At 36.9% G+C, this 22,067-nt stretch overlaps 1 protein-coding gene across 3 annotated transcripts in view; it reads left to right on the top strand.

The window, feature by feature from the left end:
- Nucleotides 1-742: 742 nt before the first annotated feature.
- The window catches only part of pde1ca (phosphodiesterase 1C, calmodulin-dependent a), a 64,138-nt gene continuing 42,813 nt past the window's right edge, over nt 743-22,067 (top strand). For all 3 annotated transcript variants that reach the window (XM_016237594.1, XM_016237611.1, XM_016237602.1), the window contains exons 1-2: nt 743-948; nt 3,829-3,855. In XM_016237594.1, coding sequence (XP_016093080.1) covers nt 818-948; nt 3,829-3,855 — 158 coding nt within the window. In that variant the 5' untranslated portion in view covers nt 743-817. The remainder of the gene's footprint in view (nt 949-3,828; nt 3,856-22,067) is intronic.

Here is a 22,067-nt window from a genome sequence, read left to right as displayed (position 1 = left end):
AAACAAAAAATTTTTGGAAAATGTTCACCGTTGTTCCATTTACAGTAAGACAGGAACATCTTTTATGTGTTGATTTCACATCGACCTTCAAAACTCTAATGCATTACATTTCCAACACACGATTACACAATATAACCAATGACATTTAGCATTAATAGTGTGTTTTAATGCATTAAGGTAATAAAATATTAAAGTCTTATGTATAAGTGAATATTCAGAATGAAATAGTTTAATTGTAGTACCACAATACTACCTTTTTCCTCCTGTTTACATACTAAGTCAAAGCCTCTCTATCTCTCTGACACTTTATTTACACTTCAGAGACATCCTTTTTTTCCAAATCCGCCTTTTTCAGCTTATCTCTTTTTTTTCCTTCTATTTTTTTTCTCTTCTTCCTGTCTTTTGTCTCTCCACTCATCCCAGACAGTGCATCAGTCCATGCTTCCATTGCATTGGTTTTATTCTCCGTTTGTGTGGCTGCATGGAGCCGAGACCCTGATACAGAGATCAACAGCAGTTGTTTAATCCCCTCCCCTCCTCCTCCTCTTCCTCCTTTTCCTCTTCCTCTCCACTGCCTTATATTCATGAGGGAGAGAAAGCGGCCCCCTGCAGTGCTACCATACGCGCTCCTCTCTGTACACCTGACCAGAGCTGGTGACACAAGCCCACAACCACAGAGAGAGAGAGAGAGAGAGGAACAGGATGAGGGACGTGCTACAGCTGTCTCTGTGACAGACTCGGCGTCTGTTGCTGCTGCTGCTGCCGATTGCTCTACAAACTGCCTCTGTGTCCGTGCTGTCCAGATACAAACTCGTTCATGTCGTTTTGCCTGGTCGACTTTTTTGACATGGAGTCGCCCACCAAAGAGATTGAGGATTTCGAGAACAACTCTCTGAAGTACCTACAAGCGGATCAGATTGAGAAGATCTGGCTCAGACTGCGAGGACTGTGAGTAGAGTTTTATACTTTCTGTCTCTGTGCATGAGTGAGCAACGTGTATTTGAATTAGAATTTGACTAAAAAGCACAAATCAAAATAACACAATATTAATAGTAATGTTTTATAAGAATATGAAGTATAAAAGTACAAGAAAATCCTATTTTTATGAGGAATGATATTTTATTATAATTCTAAATATTTTAAATTAAGTTTAACAGAGTCTTAATAAAAACAGCCTGAAATGAAAATAATACATTATAAAGAGTAAAGGATTTGAATATTAAATATGATCATTGTAATGAATAGACATTGCTAATAAATTAAGAATTAATCAAAAGTATTATTGTGAGATAAATTGTTTAAAATATTACTTATTTTCACACGTGAAGTAAATTTAAATAGGAATATAATGCACTACAAAGTGTAAAAATATAAAGATATAATAATTTATTGCAAATTACACAATATAATGGTAAAATTTCATAGCAATATAAAGTATAAAAGTATAATATTTTAACAAAAATAAATCATTGTGCGGATAACGGAGTCGTAATAAAAGTAGCAAGGAACAAGGATCTTACATTACAAAAAGCGAATAAATTAATATTTAAATATGATTATTTTAATGAATAAAAATGTTAATAAATTACAATTTTAAGAAAATAAAGTTAAACTTAAATTTTAATAATTAAGTAAATGAATTATACATTGCAAAGAGTAAAATAATAAAATGTGTAGAAAGTGTGTAGAGTTAAACTTACTTTTATAGTACTTTTCGTGTTTTTATTGGGTGATTTGCAGTTGATGGTTTTGGCTAATGTGACGCTGACATATTTGTGAAAGTGAGATGCAGGTCAGGGTTAACGGGTCACTTTCAGTACAAACATCCTCTTCATGTGCGGCTCGGTTCCCAGACGCAAAAGCAACCTCATCTTCCATTAAAAGTGTTTCCAGTTGATCGCTATTTAGAATGCATTTGTTTGAAAACTAGGCTGCCAACGGATCCAGCATATTAAAACTAAATATTTGCAAAGTGCAAGTATTTGCGGAGGAATTACAAAAGGCAAATGTAATGTTTGAACTTGTCACTGAAGCTAGATCAAGAAAATAAATGCACCAAAATAGACCAAACCGAAAGATCTGAAAATTGCACGCCTTTTTTCTTTGAAGACACAAGAGTTTTATTAAAATGAATTCTTGTCCTGTGATCCAGAGGCGAAGTTCAGGTGCTAATGATGAGTATAATGTTGCAGAAAAACATGCCTGTGGATGACTTTATTAGCTGCATGTGCAACTTATTTTCTATGGCCGTCTCATTTCTTGCCAATAAATGAAATTAATCGCTTCTTCTGAATTTATGTGGACGGTAATGACCGTGTATGTTATCACAAGGGGATTTTATTGTTTGCCGTTGCAGTGATTGATCTAATCCTTCACTGTGTCATTCCACATTAAGCCGCTGAATGCTAATCCCTGTTATAAACTGCAAAATATCTTCCAGGTTTGGTTTTAGATTTATGACAACTGCGTTCGCTGTGACAGTGGAGTCGCTGTCAGCCTGGGGTCCCTGAACCCAGGTGGAGAAGTCAGACAGCTGTTATTTGTCCAGAAACAAGGGCCATCAACATTGTCATAACGGCACCGGTCAAGAGCAGGGCGAGATTGAACCGAAGTCATCCTGTTTCCAGCTTTATTTCCCTTTTAGGCCCATTTTATTGAGCTTATTAAGAATTTAATTGTGCACTTGGCAGCTCCAAGGGAAATGAGACCCGTGTCGACACCATTGGACACCGAGAAAAACACACATCTATAAAAGTTTAAGGCTGTAATAAAGGCAGGCGTTTTCTTCGCGGTAGATTAGATGGGCAGAGAGAAAGAGAGGAAGACGTTTTGATGATGAAGATGACAGGAAGTTAAGGTTAAAGGTCGCTGATCACGTAAATAGCAGCGATTGTGTGTTAGTCTCGCTAGGCTCTTCTGAAGGTGATGTCATCTATCTAATTTGACCAATCAGAACGTCTGTCTTCATATGGCTTGAGAGCAGCTGCAGTTGAGCTGTTTTACTGAACGCTGCTTTAAAAGAAGAGGCATTTCCTTTCTACGTGCAGAACAGAGCGAGCATTCATGCACTAACTGAATTTAGATGACCAAATGTTCAGATGTCTATCATAAGGGGCATTTTTTGCACAAATGTTCATGTGTGCCTTGATTCGAGCATTTTAATCAATTGAGTATTTGAACTCTGTATAACCGTTATATTTGACATTTTTGAAAAGATTGTTTACTCTGATTGCCTGTATATCAAATGGCTAGTGGTCATACTTTTCACTCCAGTTAACATTTTTCAGGAAAATTGAATCATATATAAACACATGCACTAAAGATGTGGCAAAAAAAAGCTATTGAAAAAAGGGAGTTCACTTGATATTTTATAGAAAGTCCTTCAAAATGGAAATTAAATTGACGCTGAAGATTTACTGTTTACGTCTTGAAATTTGAAATGCAAGCAATTAAAAAAAGTCTGTATTTAAAATGTTATTCAATAGATTTTTTTAAATTCAAATTTAAACAGTGAGACAATTATGAAACTCAAAAACAATTCATGAAATGAATGTAACGAAAACATTAAAAAACTAATAACAAAAATTTTTTTTAAACAGAAATGAAATTAATCAATTATAATAAAATAACAACATATACATATAAAAATTGCCTGAATATAAATGCATGAAATTCACATAAAATACATGTTTGAGTATTTGGACTTTTGATTCAAAAACGTATAGTTGTTGAAATATATGCCTGTGCGACAACCAGCCCCAGTGGCCTTATATACTGAATCTAATTTGCATTTACCTGAACTGAAATGTCCATATTTTTTTGTTTCAGGCGAAAATATAAGAAGACGTCACAGAGGTAAGATATTCACTCGGACTAGTGTGAATACAACAGATCTCATCATCTCAACATGAAACATGAGCTGGGAAAATGAGTGAATAAAACTGTTTGCGAACAATTTGTATAAACTGAGGTGGTTTTTTTTGCTGGAAATCGGTTGTAATCAGAAACCACATCTGTTGTAGGTAGGTCTGGTTTTCCAAAAGCAGAACTGGGTTGTGGCATTGTGTTTAATTACTGGTTGTCAGTAGGAAATAAACAGCAGTTTTCTTTCAGTATCACAAGTTAATGGAGCGCAGTTGTGCATTAGCATATGAGAACACTTACAAAACTGTGCTGTGATACCATGATGGTAAAGTGAAGGATTTAGATAATAATACCATAATGCATAGTACATTTTATATATGGTATATGGAATTACTACAATTTAGTCAGTGGTTATTTTTTTGTTTTTGAAAGTAGTCTCACCAAGGCTGCATTTATTTGATCAAAAACACAAAATTGTGAAATATTACTATAATTTAAAATAACAGTTTTCTATTTGAATATAGTTTGGAATGTAATTTATTCCTGTGATGCAAAGCTGAATTTTCAGCATCATTACTCCAGTCTTCAGTGTCACATGATCCTTCAGAAATCATTCTAATATGCTGATTTGCTGGTCAGACATTTCTTTTAAAAAGTTGTGCCGCTTAATACTTTTGTGGAAACTGTGATGCATTTTAATGGATATGTATCAACATATGCATTGAAGTACCATATATAAATACTGCAGTTCATATATTTTAATCATCCAGTTCCACAGTATATTTCAAAGTACTGTATCATTAGCATTTGATACCTTCACTATACAATGGTACTTTTTTGTAAGGGAAAACTTGTGATATTTTTGACCCTGTAGTCTATCTCCGTGTGTAAGGGTATATGTCTCATATACAGTATATCAGTCTAGCTGTTTATATTTGAATGTATTTGAGAGAGACACTAAAACACAACCCAAATAGAACAGCTACACACGTCCTCTGACATCAACCAGAGACTAAACAAAAAAAGCTTTAACCGGTCAGTAATGACAGTCACACACACACACGCACACAGACAGACATAAACAGCCAGCAGCAGATGCCTGTCCTTCCCTTCTCACTGTGTCTTTTGTGTGTGTGTGTGTGTGTGTGTGCGTGCATGACAATGTCTGTGTTTTTCAGGCTTTGATGGTTTGGCAGGGCAGTGTTGGAGATGTCAATGACTGTGTGTGTGCAGAGCTGGAGGGAAGTGTGTGTGTTTGTGTGTTTGAATTGGGCTTGAGGGAGTTATGCTTTATGAGCCCATCAAGGTGAAAGGTCACGGGCCGTATATATATATGTCACTGTACTTCTGAGAATGTGACATTTTCATCTGTCTTGATAATGATTTTTGTTTCACCAAACCCAGTTCGGGAAGTTATTTTGTGCCCAGTCTCAAGCTTAGACAGCACAATATTTTATTTCTGATGAACTTCTAAATGGCACACAATAACAAAACAAACTCAGTTTGGTCACTTTACATGTCCGTCAAACAATCTCTCCCTATATAAGTGGGCAATTGTTGGTTGTCATAAGATCCAGTGTGAACTACACACTATAGTCCAAAGTTTGGCTATGCAAAGCTATTTTGTGCTCAGAAGATTGAGTGAGAATATTTGATAAGAATCAGCTTAAATCAGCATTGTCCTAATTTGTTTCTTATGTGTATATTTATACGGAATTGGGAAGAGTGACGTTTTCTCAGGCGAAATACGGCGCTGGTGGGGCTGTTTGTGGCAGCTGTTTAATTTGATGTAATTATCACCATCACTCCATTCCTTCACAGGATTTATGTCTCCTGATGATTAAGTCACGGGAGATTCTTGCGTGTTCAGATAAATCTCTCGTCCACACTGCTGTGCAGTGAAGGAATTTCCAAAAATGTGTATTTTGCCATCATTTATTCATCCTCATGTTTTGTTTTATTTCTTTTCTGAAGAACTCCAAAGCAATTCCAACTCTTTTTCATGCAACAAAAATGGATGTACTGCTAAGCTCCAAAAATGACATAAAATGAGTTGGTACAACTCGTGACTTTGAGTTGTTACTTGCTAAAAATCTTGAGTTTAAAGGTCTTTGCACACTGAGTCTGAAATTTTCGTATGCGTTTTTTTTTTCTTTTTTTCATATTCGTCATCCTTTCCTATCAAAATGCTTGTTACGGATGCGAAAACGCTGAAATTCGAACCCGATCCGAATTTTCTAATGACGGACGAATGTTTCGGAGGCAGTGTGTAAACATGATTGACACAACATAAGGTCGTATTTATATTTTAACGTGCGAAAATTTCGAACGAGAATTTTGGACTCGGTGTGCAATGACCTTAAGACCCAAGAACCAATGACCATTGGCAAAAAATAAAAATAATAAGGGTTTGTAGCAGCTTGAGGTTGGATAAATGATAGCAAAATTTTAATTGTCCAATAAATTTATGTAAAATATATCTTTCATTGACTATATGCCAAACCAGCACCTAGTCCATTGTTTGGCAACCTCACTGACATTTTGAATTATTATTGTTTTGATGGCAAAAAAGTGTGTCATGTTGCTGAATGTAAGCATGTGTGATGTATTTTATAGCTCCAAGAGAAACCACATTCTAGTTCTAGTACATTCAAATTCAATTGGGTCACACCGCACAGGTTTTGTGGGTTTTTTAGCATTGGCCAAATGGTCTGCTACACACTATCAGTGGGTCACACATTGTGGTTTGAGTTGGGTAGGGCAGTGCTTGGCATGCCTTACAGCTCGTAACTAAATGTGAAGGGCTGCGTGACTGTCGGAAGGACTGTAGGAGATAGTGTGGCATACAGATGTGATGGACTTCAACATTTCTAAGATTTTCCTATCAAAAGACTAGAAGAAGTTGATCTTCATTAGTCCAATGTGCATAAGTTTGCCAACCCATCTCTATCATTTGGCTATTATTTACATTTCACACTGTTTTACTGTGCTTCAAAAAGACAGGCAGCTAGTCTTTCTCTTACAGACCTCTTAGTATTAGTAATTTCTCGATGCTGTTTTGATTTTAAAGTTGACTGGTGAGGTCTAGATCACCATTACAGTGTTGAACTTCTCAGATGTAGTTGAAGAGATGTTAAGTGTTTGGTTAGTGCACAGTGCTTTTGATGGGGTTGGCTGGCAGAATTTTGAAGATAACATCTTACAGAACAGAAAATCTTACAGAACAATTTTTTCTTGAGCAGAAAATCAGCATATTAGAATGATTTATGAAGGATCATGTGATACTCAAGACTGGAGTTATTATGCTGAAAATTCAGCTTTGCCATCACAGGAAAAAATTACTTTTTATTTTCTCTTTAATGTCGCACTTTTATTTTATTTTCACTGTATTTTAATGCTTTATATTTTATTGCTATTGTAACTTGCGTATTTGATTTTGAAACTTGTTAATTGTTATAACTATTATTAGCTGCCTATCTTGACCAGGACAAATGTGATTTTTAATCTTCTTTAAAGGCACAATAAAATATCCAAAAACCACTAGAACAGTGTTATAGATTTTGCTGACTTGTGTTCTTACATTATCCCAAATGTTTCAAAGAATGGTTAAATCCAGAGAAATAAGCAATTTTAACTAGTGACACGGTCCGTGTCCATAGTGTCATTGTGTCGCCAGCTTTCAAATGTATCTAGTATGATAAAACAGCGCTGCTTTTTTCCCCCCACATACACATGACCGGAAGGAGCGGAAGCGGTCGACTGTGGCATAATAAAAGCTCCGCTGCTTTCGAGCCGTGTGTCGTGCCCGTTCAGCGGCCTCGTTTTGCTTCGACGGCTTTCAGCCTCACCCTGCTTCATTCTACTACGTTAATAAATCATTAGCTCATCCATGAACATGATTTCTGCCCGAGTCCCTTCGGATTGCATCGGCTGTGGGGATGAAGACGACAACTCCCATGATTCCACACTACTCATCAAACTACGCCTTTGTCTCTTTGTTTATTTTGAATATGCGCCCTCTAGTGGTGAAAAAATACATATTGTGCCTTTAACTCATATTTATCATTCAGGTATTTATAGGGGCAAATGGTTGGCAATACGTTTGTAATGCCACTGGCATTTTGTCCAGTGTTTGCATTTTGACCCAAACTGATACCCGAGCCACTGAATCCAGGGAGTGTATAACAGCCGTCATTGCGGCCTTTTCTGATGATCTAATTAAGACTGGCTTCCCAGTCAGAGGCAGCACAGCTATTACAGGCTCCTGCAGCCCGACGGCACTTCAATCTGTTTTTCACACATGGCGTAATGAACACTGGGGCATTCAAACTCACCAGAGCCCTGCGCAGATGGGGTTTGTTTTTCACGTTATCGTGAGGTTCTCTTTTCTTTTTGACTTCTTGTGGTGTGGAAACTAGCTTTGATGTGGTTTGAACCCAACAGTCTGTCCGCGTTCAACTTTCTTCTCCTCATAGCTTTGTGTCATTCTGATAGACTACATGTGAAGCCGATTAGCTTTTCCAGGTTGGAATGAAGCGGAGATAAATATTTAGAAACCACCGACAGATGAAAATTCTCTTTCGCATTGGAGCGTTTAGACTTTATACACAAAAACATCTCACACGATTGAGTCAGTCAGCGATCCAGAGCTGCGTTTTGGCATTCGTGAGTTTCTTGCACTAGCTGAGTGCGTTCGGCTCTTGAGGTGTTGTCTCGTCATGCCTCCGCTGACTGATTTCAGCTTGTTAATTGATCGCTTCACAGCCATTGAATCACAGCCCCCACACCTGATAATTAACAAGATAATTACTCCAGTCAAAAAGTGGCATATTTAACAAGCGATTTCACCTTACAACACCAATGCCCTCCCCGGGGAGCTGCCGTCGCTGGTGTGTTTTGTCAATTGAATACAAAACAGGGAGACAAAATGGATGCCATTGTCATTTGCCATCCTTTAGTCTATCTTTATGCACTTCCCGCATAGACCTCGAGTGAGCTTTCCTGATCGTATTATTCCATACTCCTGAAGAGTCCCGTGCCCACAGGGGTTTGCAGGGATTAAATGTGCTGTTCTGTTGAAGAGTGCAGTGCCGATTGCGGGGACGCTTCGCTCTGATCTGTCCTTTAATTTGCTGGCAGTGAGATGGAGAGCAGAAATGAGTCTGGGTTTATCTCCCAGAGCAGGGAGCAATCCCTTCCGGCCACACGACGACCCCTCATTCCCTGCTGCTCTCACACAATAATGGGATACAGGTGCTGACTAGCATTCATTTGTGATGAATTCCATGCACATCATAACAAACCGCCCTGCCGACATAATAAAAATAGGTATTTTGGAGGTTCAGACTGCCTGAATTATGATTGATATGTCTGCTCTGCAAGATGATATATTGTAGTATTGGGAAAGATGATGCCTGGATTTTTTTTTTAAAGGGATGAATTAAAAGCATATCCAGACATAATTTAAAGCTAAGTGTGTAATTTCTGCACCACTTGTGTGAATTATTTTACATTTTATTTATTTATTTTTAACAGGTTTCCTAAGCACTTCCCTGTCTCTAATTGGTCAGGCAAACAGATAGTCCGTCCCCTAAACTTGTGCAACTGGTTGAGCCCATAAGTTGAGTCATTCTGAGCATTTTTTTAGTTGATGCGTTCACGCTTTTTTAACATGAACACAAATACTGTTAAAAAATATATTAATATCTATGCTAGCATGTATTATTATTTTTTTATTATTATTAGTAACAAAATAGAAGCTGTCATAATTTTCCAGTCGATTCCTGATATATTAAATGAGGTCCCATCTAGTTTCTTTTCTTCTTTTCAAGTAAAATAGGTTGCAAATTTATTGATTAGGATACTGAAATGATCAGCCCATCCGATCAATGCACACTACATCCAATTTCAATTAAATTCCCATTTAACACTTTATTACTACTAGTGAATACCCATTAGGCACTTTATTTTCACTTTTTTAAATATGATCTAACTTTTTAATTTAAAATAAACACCTCTCCAAGCTGATATGTGATAGAAAAAGGGAGAAGAAAGGGGAATGAACTCGGGTTGGTCACATTAAAAGCCAAATCCACTGGCCTTAAAGTGCGTCACATTTGCGAAATTCAGGCAAAATATTGCAGGTAGAATTGGTCCATTTTGTCAGTTTCCATTGCCAGTCGTTGTATGGAGCACTGCTCACAAAAGTCACTTTCAAACCAACCAGTTTTCTGTTGCTAATTGCCGTGAGTTTGCGTCACATTTGCCAAATTTTTGAGGGCACAAATCGTTCATTTTCCATTGTCAGTGTTTAGCGATGTATGAAGCACTGCTCGTAAAATTCACTTTTAGACCAACCAGTTTTCTGTTGCTAATCACAGCGAATTTGTGTGACCAACTTCTACACAAGCAAAATCTGCTTGGGGAACTTTTTCACCCTCACGCAAAACTCCCAATCGCACAGATTCCTATAGAAATGAATAGAATTTGCCCACTAAATTGTGCAGAGCAACAGTAGATGTGACTGCACTTTTACTCTCCACACCATGTTTCCATCCACCAGCTTGGTTTCTTTTGTAACTTCGTCTGGCTCAGCCAGACAAAGTTAGTTTAAATAGCCAAGTGGGCCCAAGATGGGCTGTTGGCACTTAGTGTAAATAGTCACAGAAAATGTGTTTTACATTTGTACAATTCAAAATGTAATGTAATGCAACAAACATAGCATTAATCTTGCCATGACTTAGTAATGTCGGTCTTCTTGTTTCCCCTGAGTTTCGGTTTCTGCTTCGGCTAGTTTGGATGACTTGCAGAAAAATAGCTTGTGTGGACAGAGAACGTATAACTGTGATGGAAAGTCGTGACCTTGGGACTGTTTATCAAACTGATTTATAGATGTTTTCGAAATAATGGCACAAAGAATATCAGCAGTTTGCACCTCAAGCAAGCTAAAACCCAGAAGCCTCTCCGCAACATTCGCACACTCTTTAATACACTGCTCCTGGTCATTGCTATCGCATGAGGGATATTCCGGTGACCTCTGACCTTGCTCTTCATTCCCATGCAGATATCTGTAGGGCCTACTGATTAAACGACTGCAACTCCAACTGCAAAAATTCTGTTGAGGGGATAAACACTCTTTTCTCCTGGAACAGACAGATCTGGCTTTGGCCCAAGCTCACACAGCTCTTCAGCTGCATAAAATCAGCACAGCTGTGATGACTTTGGCCGCAGATGACCTATCGTGCACGATGGGGCTCCTCCAGGGCCTGGGTCGTGGGAGCAGAATGAGGCAGATGTTCAAACCATTATTTACAATCAGCTTAAATCATATGCATATTCTCTCCTGAATTATATTTATTTCATATTTAGTTCATTTAAAGGGGAAATGTAACCCTGGACCACAAAACCAGTCATACGTGTCCATTTTTCGAAATTGAGAATTATACATCATCTGAAAGCTGAATAAATAAACTTTCCACTGATGTACAATATCTGGCTGAGATGCAACTATTTGAAAATCTGGAATCTGAGGGTGCAAAAAAATCTAAATATTGAGAAAATTGCCTTTAAAGTTGTCCAAATGAAGTCCATAGCAATGCATATTATCATTCATTATCATTTTAATATATTTACGGTAGGGAATTTACTAAATATATTCATGGAACATGGTATTTACTTAATATCCTAATGATTTTTGGCATAAAAGGAAAATGGATAATTTTGACCCATACAATGTATTTTTGGCTATTGCTACAAATATACCCGTGCAACTTAAGACAGGTTTTGTGGTCCAGGGTCACAAATGTGTAATTTTTAGTGTCACCGAACAGAACTGCAAAAATAATGACTCATTTCCTCTATGGGGAATTTTGAGGCCAGAGACTCATCAAACTCTATTTTAGAGCCATTTTACTTACATTTTTAGCAGGCCTCGAGAGTATCTGTCTATCTGTCACGGGAGAACGGCATCTTTATTATCTGTCTCTGGCAGAGACCTTTAGTTGAAAATGCCACTCAGGCATGAGGAGATCTGAGGTGTTTAACTCTGATGTTAGGAGAGCTTTTCTCTAAAGCTGATATTCTCTGTGCTGGTTGATGAGACGCAAAACACTGAGGATTTGTTAGGCTTTGCAGCTGCAGACTATGAATACGCAGGTATGAGGTATATTCTCAATCCTTTCTGTTTTATGTGTAATCCCTTAGAAGAGCAAACATTGTTATTAGTGGTGCTTCCTGAAGGAGTCAATATGTTGGGTTATAAAACCATAGACATTATACCTGAAATGATCATGTGGCTTATTGAGGAGAGGTGCGATATTCATAATTACAGTGTAAAGACTTTTTTTTCAGGTGGGTAGAAAAAATAGACTTGCATTTTGCAAATTCTTTTGCAGTAAATGTGTCTAAACATCCAACAAAATTAATTTATTAGATTAACAAGATGAATGTCTAATTTTACTGCATTCAATTTTTTTAAACAAGTAAAACCATTTTTGATGTGTTGCTTTTTAAGCAAATTTTTAAAATAAAATTTTTTTTGAGATGTTTTAACTTGGAAATTAAAAGATTATTCTTGGATTTTTCTGCAGTGTGGCAATAACATTTGTACTGAAAGAGTAAAAATCTAATTTAAATAATGATTCGTCGCTCCCTGTCACTCATTCCCCACCCTGAGGAAAGCAATATTAATAATCAGGCGATACAGAGGGATGTTTATCCGGGATGCAGATGCTTTGAACCTGTTAAAGCTGTAGTGAAATGTCATGTTGTGTGGGTATTAGTGAATAAATCTCCCCCTTCCACCAGCCGACAATTTTCATCCCATGTTTTTGTGTTTTCCGTGCCACTTAATCTGCAAAGAGAAATATCATCTTGCTGACTAAATAGGCTGTAGTTGCTTGTGAAGGTTAGCAGAGTGCTCCTGAACCTGCTTTTCTAGTTTATCATAATTTGACCAGGCTCTCCATTTTACCTTGGGATCCTGCTGTTTTGTATTGGCTAAGTCTGTTAGGATGAACTCGTTCGTGGCTGCCGCTTTGTCTTAACTTCATCTTGGAAAAGAGAAGGGATGGAAGGGTTTATGGTTTTACTGAAACTCATTTCAGCACAATTTAAACCATTCAGTGTGTTCTGCCAGCCTTGGAAATGTTTCAGATGATCAGTGCCAGGTTTGACTTTGCTTTGGCTCTTGGAAATCAGACAATACGATTGCTTTGAATCAAATCTGGGTACTGCCATCGGGCTAAAGTGAGAAATGGGGTTGATGGAGAAATAGACAACGATCTATTCTGTTATTAAGGTGCTATCAGTGAATCTGCGTTCAGTGCTGAGACTCATTTTAATATTCATAAATCTACAATGGAGCCCTGATGGCCTCAGTGTGAAATAAAGTAAGATGTCTGGTTACGTGGGAATAGCTGGCAAAGTGACGGACTGTGAAACTGAGTTTACAGCGTGGAAAATGTCCAATCAGTGGCATAATGGCCTATCAAAATCATAATTGCAGCAATACAAAGCTCTTGACCTTAAACCCAGACATTTATCGGCTTTCATAGCAGGGGAGGAGTTAAGCTAAGATCTGTGCTGCCTCGAATTGAGCCTTTGCTAAGCCCGTCTTAAAATGTTTCTGACCATTCATTCCTTAAAGGGATAGTTCACCCAAAAATGAAATCCTTCCTTAGAAACTGTTGCCATATTATCAGACCAACTTTTACTCTTTTTCTGGTGTCTTTAGTCTTTTGAAGCCCTATGTTGCATACACTGTAGAAACATTAGGAACAGTTTTACCAGTTAACACGGTTGTTTTAGCCTTTCCTAAGCCCCGCCTTTAAAATGTTACTGACCAGCCCTTCCTTAAAGGGATAGTTCACCCAAAAATGAAAATTACCCCATGATTTACTCTCATGATTTATGATGGATTTTGCACTTTATTTTGTTTCAAAATCACAACTTCCATTCACTGCCATTATAAAGCTTGGAAGAGCCAGGACATTTTTTTATATAACTTCGATTGTATTCATCTGAAAGAAGAAAGTCATATACACCTAGGATGGCTTGAGGGTGAATAGATCATGGGGTAATTTTAATTTTTGGGTGAACTATCCCTTTACCGTCTGTTGCCATCCATCATATTATCAGACCAACTTCTACTGTTTTTCTGAAATAAATTTGGGACAGTCCTTATTTGTTTAAATGTTATATTGTTACACTGAGTCACTTTCCCAAGCCCTGCCTTAAAATGTTACTGACTAATCCAACCTTAACAACTGTCCATCATATGTATTTTCAGACCAGCTTTTGCTCTTTTTATAAGTATAAAATCGTGGAAACATTAGAAACTGTTCTGTCCATAATTGGTTTCAAATAAGGTGTTTTTCTTTTCACTTTCACTCTTTTCATTGTGTTACTTGATTCTGATTCACAGTCTCTACAGTTTGTAATCACATTATTATGTAATTTAATCATTTCTATTTAAGAAAAATTACATATAAAACGCTTTGTAATTCCATCTCGGGAAGTAACAATAATATCCATTCCATTTCTTCAATTTAATGAGTACATTTTACTGAAATTGTAAGTTTTTCTTTCTTGTAAAATTCTTTGTAAAGCTTCTCTTAGTATATTATCCAAAATGGGAGGAACTTAACAAAGGGTCAGTTGTGCACTTCTGGAATTCTATTATATATTAGGTCATATCCTGTCATGTGAATGAATCAGATCAGACTGGGCATTGATTTGGTCCCCCGTGAGCCATTCTGGAGGTCTGGACCTGGCAAATGCTGTGTCAACCTCTCGTTGCCTTCGCACTAGAGCACCAGCCACTGAGACAATTAGTGACCTGGACAGAACAGACACAACAGAGTCAACTGTTTCTGTCTGCCCAGCTGCTCAACAGACAACAGCGGCTGTATTTAGAGTTTCCCCATCCTGGCCAATTCCACACAAGCCTCTCTGGTCTTAATTAGGGATGACGGGCAGTAAATGGTGTGTTGTTATGGCCATTAAACCTTTCACCCACTGTTAGCATCATTGGCTTCGCCGCCCATGAGCCACCGCTGCTTCTGTCTCCACGGTTACAGAGGAACAGGGCTCTTCCTCCCAGACTGGACAGATTCTCTGGAACTTCTGCCAAGAGCTCATCGCAGTCCAGCAGTGCCAGGACTTGTACATGAGCTCTGAGCAGGAACTGAGTGACTGTAGACACGGAGCCAAAGTCCTTAAGGGCAAGTCAGTCCACTTGGTGGCAATTTTGGCAGTAGCTGCATCCCCATATCTATGTCAAATGGGATAGAAATAAAATTAGTGTTGGCTGATTCATAATACTGTTATTTTAATAGTATGTCAAATCACCAGTAAAATCTGACAATGGACTATTATTGTTATTATTACAAAATTATAATTAAGTTAAATTATTAAGAATATATATATATATGGACAATGTGTTATTAAAAATAAGTAATTATATTATTACATATTGTAAATATGAATAATTATACAAATTATAAAATGTGGTGTTTTTATTTATTATTGTCATTATTTTTACTGATAAAATGCTTGGACACACTGGATAAAAGCATCAATGAAATGCATGATTTTTATATGGTTGATCTTTATCATTTTCCCCACCTGTGACATTTCACAGCCGAAGATAGGTTTTGTATTTTGAATACTTTTTGCTGACAAATTGTGTCAGAAAAGATCGAGAACATTTATTAAGAATTAATAAATGCATTTATTTTGATAGAAATACAGCAACATTTAAAATAACCAATTTCTATTTAAATGCATTTCAAAATGTAATTTTTCCTGTGGTGCAAAACCGAGTTTTTAATCTTCATTATTCCAGTCTTCAGTGTAACATGACTTTTCAGAAATGATACCGATTTGCTGATTTGCTGCTCAAGAACATTTAATTATTATTATCAATGTTGAATACAAGTTGTGCTAATAGTATTTTGTAGAAATCATGATACATTTTTTATTAAATAGAAAGTTCAAACAAAAAGCATTTATTTGAAATATAAATCTTTTGTAACATTATAAATATCTTTTATCAATGTAATGCATCTTTTCTGTATAAAATATAAAATATTTCTGTATAAATATAATTAATTTCTTTCAAAAGAAAATCTTTTTGACCTAACTTTTGAATGCTAGAGTGTATATTCGGCTCTTTCGTTCTCATTCACTGCAAAAAAACTTGTTGTTGTTGCAATCATCTGATGCCCTGGTTTACTCTCAGATGTGGAAAAATCATTAAAGCTGTATTTTATCTCCTCTAGTGCTTCAAATCTTCAACCTCAGATTACCTGCGGTCATTAATCCTGAATGAGAGCAAAGAAGATGAATTTTAATGAATTACATAGAGTACTTGGTTTAGCATGTAGACAGAAGCGTTTACTGTGATAACCATCAGTAAAGCTGGTTTTTGCTTGGTTTGTGGGGGCTGGGTGTGGGCGACCAGGTCATACAGCAAGGTTATGGATCCATAATCGTATGGAGCCCTGTTTTGTTCTGTTCCACGGCTATATATAACACGCAGTACAGTCAAACCCAGGTGGTATTTCAAAGCTGTCTAAGTGAACCTGAATAGTTAGTTATGTGCAATTAATCAAATCAGCTATATAATCAAAATTCCCTGTAGCGAAGTGTGTACATGTGCTTGCAAACACGAGCGATCGTGAACTTTTGTGTATCAGTGACCTTCATGTCATCACCAGAGAGTGAAATGTGAGGGGGGTTTAGGATAAATGGGATTGTTCGGGCTGAGTGACAGTTCAGTGTCAGTTGAATCTTCACCAATTATCAATCTAACGTCTCCACTGAAGGGTTACTGAACAAAATTGGAGTTTAATATTTAATGAATTTCTCTCTCTCTCTTCCCATCTATCTAACTTTTTCCATCTGCCCTGTGTCTGTTTAGTTTAGGAAGGCAGTTAAAGTAAGCATATGACCTGTAACCTGAAGCTTTGACTGACCTTCATACCGCAGTAACATTTGTGAGATATTGTGACGCTTAGCATTCGCTCGATAAACAAGCTGCACTTTATTGCAAAGCTGCCAGCGCATTGTGTACGCCCTTGGCAGCGTGGATAAATGCTGTTTCGTGAAGAGACTCAAAGTTGCAAACATGATTTTCATTATGCCACAGATGGTCACTTCAAATCAGCCCAAGTCGCCCCTTTTTGTGAGTGCCAGCTCCAAAATCTCTTTCCATCCCACTGTTTTTCAGCACAGCTGTTCGCAGATTTCATCACTCGCTTAAATTTAATAAAGCACACGTCAAAGGATTTTGAAAGTACCTTCTTCATACACTATGACACATGCTAATATTCCAGAGCAGACCGAGGAGGTCCATACCTGGAGAACTGTTAGCATTCCCATTCATTATGGCTGGGTATTAGGGCTGTCAAAATGGCTGAAAAACTAAATTCGAATTGTGTACTTAAATATTATCAAAATTCGAATTATATTAGAATTTAAAATGCATCATTTCAGTTAGGGTGAAGAAAAGTTTTGGCTTCTCTTCTGAGGCCACAAGAGGGCGCATCGAGCAAAATATTACTAATACACGTTTATTCAAAGCATAAGATAACATGACTGTCTGTCAAAAAAGTGCATAATGTTTAAAATAATGTTTATAAACCAATTATAATTAATTAAGTTGCTTAAACAACTATAAACAAAACAGCATCATGTATGTATGCACAGTTTAATACAAAGGGCGGAAAGCCAATCACACAGAATACGTTTTTCATTTAAAAACATGAGATGCAGTGGGATGGGGAAAACCCCCTGCCATAAAGTCTCGATATATGTTTTAAACTTGTAAAACTTTGCATTGGGAGACGGTATGGAAAAATATATTCTGTGCATTAAAAAATCCAAACCACCAATTAATTCATTTCAAATTTTGTCATAGATTGTACTGGACACCAAAGAAACGTTTCCTCATTAAATCATCTCCTAGTCCCCACTGTAGTTTTTGTCCCTGCCAACAAGTGGGAACATTCATGCATATGGTGTGGGAATGTGAAAAGGTTTATGAGTTTTGGGAAAAAATCTCATCAATACTTTCTGATATGATAGGAAAAGATATACCAGTGCAACCAGTTGTGCTTCTTCTAAATGATGATTCCAGGTTATGTTTCACAGAGCTACAAAGAAAGATCTGACTGGCAGGACTAACATCTGCCAAAAAGATAATTGCACAAAGATGGCTCCCTCCCCATACTTTATCTGTGCGACAATGGCTACTTCAGTTTCATGATATAGTAATGTTAGAACTCTCAACAGCCAGAATAAACAAAGCTAGAGCCTCAACCCTTGAGGCATTGAAATCTGCTGCAGATGGATTGACAGAAATGCTTCAAGATGGTAGAATTTAATTTGGGGTATAATTTGGATTTTCAAACCTCTGATGATCTAGGTGCTACTCTACTTATCCTGAGTATCTGTATTTATTTATTCTTTTTTTTTTTTTTAATTTATTATTATTTACTATTACTATTTATTTTTTAATAATTTTATTTATTGTGATATTATTTATGTAAATTGATTTGATTGCAATGTATTGTAATGTTGCCTGGACCACTGGGTGACCGCTGGTGGTTGGTTCAGAGGGTCAGCTTAGGCAAAACCCATGTCAGCAAGATAACAATTAGAAATATTTCACTGGTTCTTATCTCATTTTCTCACAAATTCTCCTCTGTTGATCATTTACTGACATACCCATAATTCTTTGCACACATTTGCAGGTTTGGTATTTAGAGAATCTTGACCATTATGTTTTAGAGAATCGAGGCAAAACCCATGTCAGCAAGATAACAATTAGAAATATTTCACTGGTTCTTATCTCATTTTCTCACAAATTCTCCTCTGTTGATCATTTACTGACATACCCATAATTCTTTGCACACATTTGCAGGTTTGGTATTTAGAGAATCTTGACCATTATGTTTTAGAGAATCGAGGCAAAACCCATGTCAGCAAGATAACAATTAGAAATATTTCACTGGTTCTTATCTCATTTTCTCACAAATTCTCCTCTGTTGATCATTTACTGACATACCCATAATTCTTTGCACACATTTGCAGGTTTGGTATTTAGAGAATCTTGACCATTATGTTTTAGAGAATCGAGGCAAAACCCATGTCAGCAAGATAACAATTAGAAATATTTCACTGGTTCTTATCTCATTTTCTCACAAATTCTCCTCTGTTGATCATTTACTGACATACCCATAATTCTTTGCACACATTTGCAGGTTTGGTATTTAGAGAATCTTGACCATTATGTTTTAGAGAATCGAGGCAAAACCCATGTCAGCAAGATAACAATTAGAAATATTTCACTGGTTCTTATCTCATTTTCTCACAAATTCTCCTCTGTTGATCATTTACTGACATACCCATAATTCTTTGCACACATTTGCAGGTTTGGTATTTAGAGAATCTTGACCATTATGTTTTAGAGAATCGAGGCAAAACCCATGTCAGCAAGATAACAATTAGAAATATTTCACTGGTTCTTATCTCATTTTCTCACAAATTCTCCTCTGTTGATCATTTACTGACATACCCATAATTCTTTGCACACATTTGCAGGTTTGGTATTTAGAGAATCTTGACCATTATGTTTTAGAGAATCGAGGCAAAACCCATGTCAGCAAGATAACAATTAGAAATATTTCACTGGTTCTTATCTCATTTTCTCACAAATTCTCCTCTGTTGATCATTTACTGACATACCCATAATTCTTTGCACACATTTGCAGGTTTGGTATTTAGAGAATCTTGACCATTATGTTTTAGAGAATCGAGGCAAAACCCATGTCAGCAAGATAACAATTAGAAATATTTCACTGGTTCTTATCTCATTTTCTCACAAATTCTCCTCTGTTGATCATTTACTGACATACCCATAATTCTTTGCGCACATTTGTTGGTTTAGTAATTAGACAATCTTTCTGATCCATCTTCTTTATTGAAGTTTATAGTCTATAAACTATATTTAACGTGCAAAGCTGACATCCCACTTCCATTTCCAAACCAATGAACAGATTGCAGACCAAAAGCATTCAAGTCTCTTTATCACCTACTTTATATATTCCGATCACCTGCTTAATGCATTAATCTGTTTTAGTGCTTCATAAGAAAAGACACAGGACACTAAGTGTTTTACAAACAGAGTGAAAATAATGTCTGACAGATGGAGTGAATCTGATAAACTGAATTCTTTAATGATTGCGCCACCCATTGTGTGCATAGTGAGTGTGTGTGTGTGTGTGTGTGTGTGTGTGTGTGTGTGTGTGTGTTTGCATATAGTTTCTGCATGTGACTGGAGAGGATTAGTGCAGTCCTGCGACGCTTTGAGTTAATGCACCGTAAGCCAAACATTTATCTCTGGAGGTTTGAGCCTGGCCGTGACTGCTAGTTGTCCTTGTGCAGTGTAGAGTTACAAACCAATCCATTACCGACCTGACCACAGAAGTGACTATTAATAATGGTTACAGTAATTAGTGTTGTTTGCTAAGGCAAGCATCAGTATTATTACTGCTCATACTTTGGCTAAGTCATTCAAACAAAACCCTGAACCTAATTATTAAGGGGATAGTTCACCCAAAAATGAGTCTTCACTCACCTGCATGTCGTTCCAACCCTGTATGACTTTCTTTCTTCTGCAAAACACAAAAAATATATATTTTGAAGAACATTGGGCATCCGAACAACCCTTTGACTTTCATTTTATGGAGAAGAAAGTAAGTCAGAAATACAGGTTTGAAACAACATGAGGGTGTGTAAATGATGACAGAATCCTTATTTTTGGGTGAACTATCCATTGATTGAAATCTGAAATGATTACTTCTACCTTTCTACTTTTGTCTGATGTATTTCATTTCTGCCTGGTGGATGATAAAGCATGCAAAAGAAAAATTGCAGCCATCATAGACCATGACACATGCGCATGCTAATATTCCAGGGCGAGAAAGGGCAGCTGACTTGTGTGTGTTTTGCGCTTTAGTGTCAGTGTAATTTTCAGGCCTGTTATAAACTAAACCTTAGATGACGGCATCATGTCCAGAGCCTAGTAATCTGACTGGACATGCTTCGTATGGCACACACAGACTACGTTTACATGGACATCAGTGATCTAATTATTTACCTTATTCTGAATAAGACAATATTACGATTAAGGTGTTTACATGAGTTGCTTTTAGAATATTCCTTTCATGTTCCCGTTTTACATGTTATAGTACATAGATCGATTAATGGCACGTCATTACGTTACCATGCGACGCCATCCGACATTAAGTCAGTCTGAAAGGAGTTTGTTGTTTCTTTTCTTCTACAGTTCCTCATCATTCTCTCTTTGCTGTTCTTCTTTGTCTTGTTTCTGGCTCTATTGATCAGTTTATTATCTCCCTGACAGTGTTTTAGTGATGTGGAGGTCGGTATGACCCTTCTGCTTTTGGTTAAAACAGTGCAGAGACGTCCAAATCTGTGACCAGAGATGTTTCTGTGGCCCTACACATTAGGAAACATTAGTGTAAATGAATAAAATAATTTTTTTGCAAAGTAAATATCCTGTTTCACTAAAGAAATTTGCTGCGCATATTCAAATTGTATTTTCTTTTTTGACCTATTAGCATCATTTACTGAGGAAAATGCAATAGACAACCTTTTTTCAATTGTCAGAATGATGGAACGCTTTTTGAACTTTTTAAAATAGATAATATGTGAAGTTACATGTGGATGATTACATCTAATATGCAGCCTTTGTGATAATACTATAGTGTTTCTTATATGGCTCAACATGATATTATGAGGCTTTATTAGTGGATGTGCCAGGAATGTGTTGTTTATAATCCTGAATGATTAATCCGGGCAGATGTGCGTTTCTTCAGTTTTCTTGGTCGCTGGTTTACACATTTGTCAGAGTTCAGTTAGCGAAGCTATTGGAGCCACAGACATCATTTCAATCCTGTATGTGCACGAGTAATTTTGCTAGAATCCAATTAGAGAGCCGTTAAAGGGGATTACGGCGCACTTAGTCCTGCTCTCCCCAACCTGATTAAAGGGTTTATAGAGCTTTTACAGTGTTGTGCTTTACAGACAGGTTTAAACCCGATGAGCTTGAGAAGATCAGCCCAACATTGTTTTTTTTTGCTTCATTTGCCACTGTGCTTTGGTTTTAGAAAGGC

This window comes from Sinocyclocheilus grahami, unplaced genomic scaffold, assembly GCF_001515645.1.
Source record: "Sinocyclocheilus grahami isolate Dianchi unplaced genomic scaffold, SAMN03320097.WGS_v1.1 scaffold19.1, whole genome shotgun sequence".
Classification (NCBI taxonomy): Eukaryota; Metazoa; Chordata; class Actinopteri; order Cypriniformes; family Cyprinidae; genus Sinocyclocheilus; species Sinocyclocheilus grahami.
Note: the sequence above shows the minus strand (reverse complement) of the source record. Positions and strands in the feature narration are given on the sequence as shown.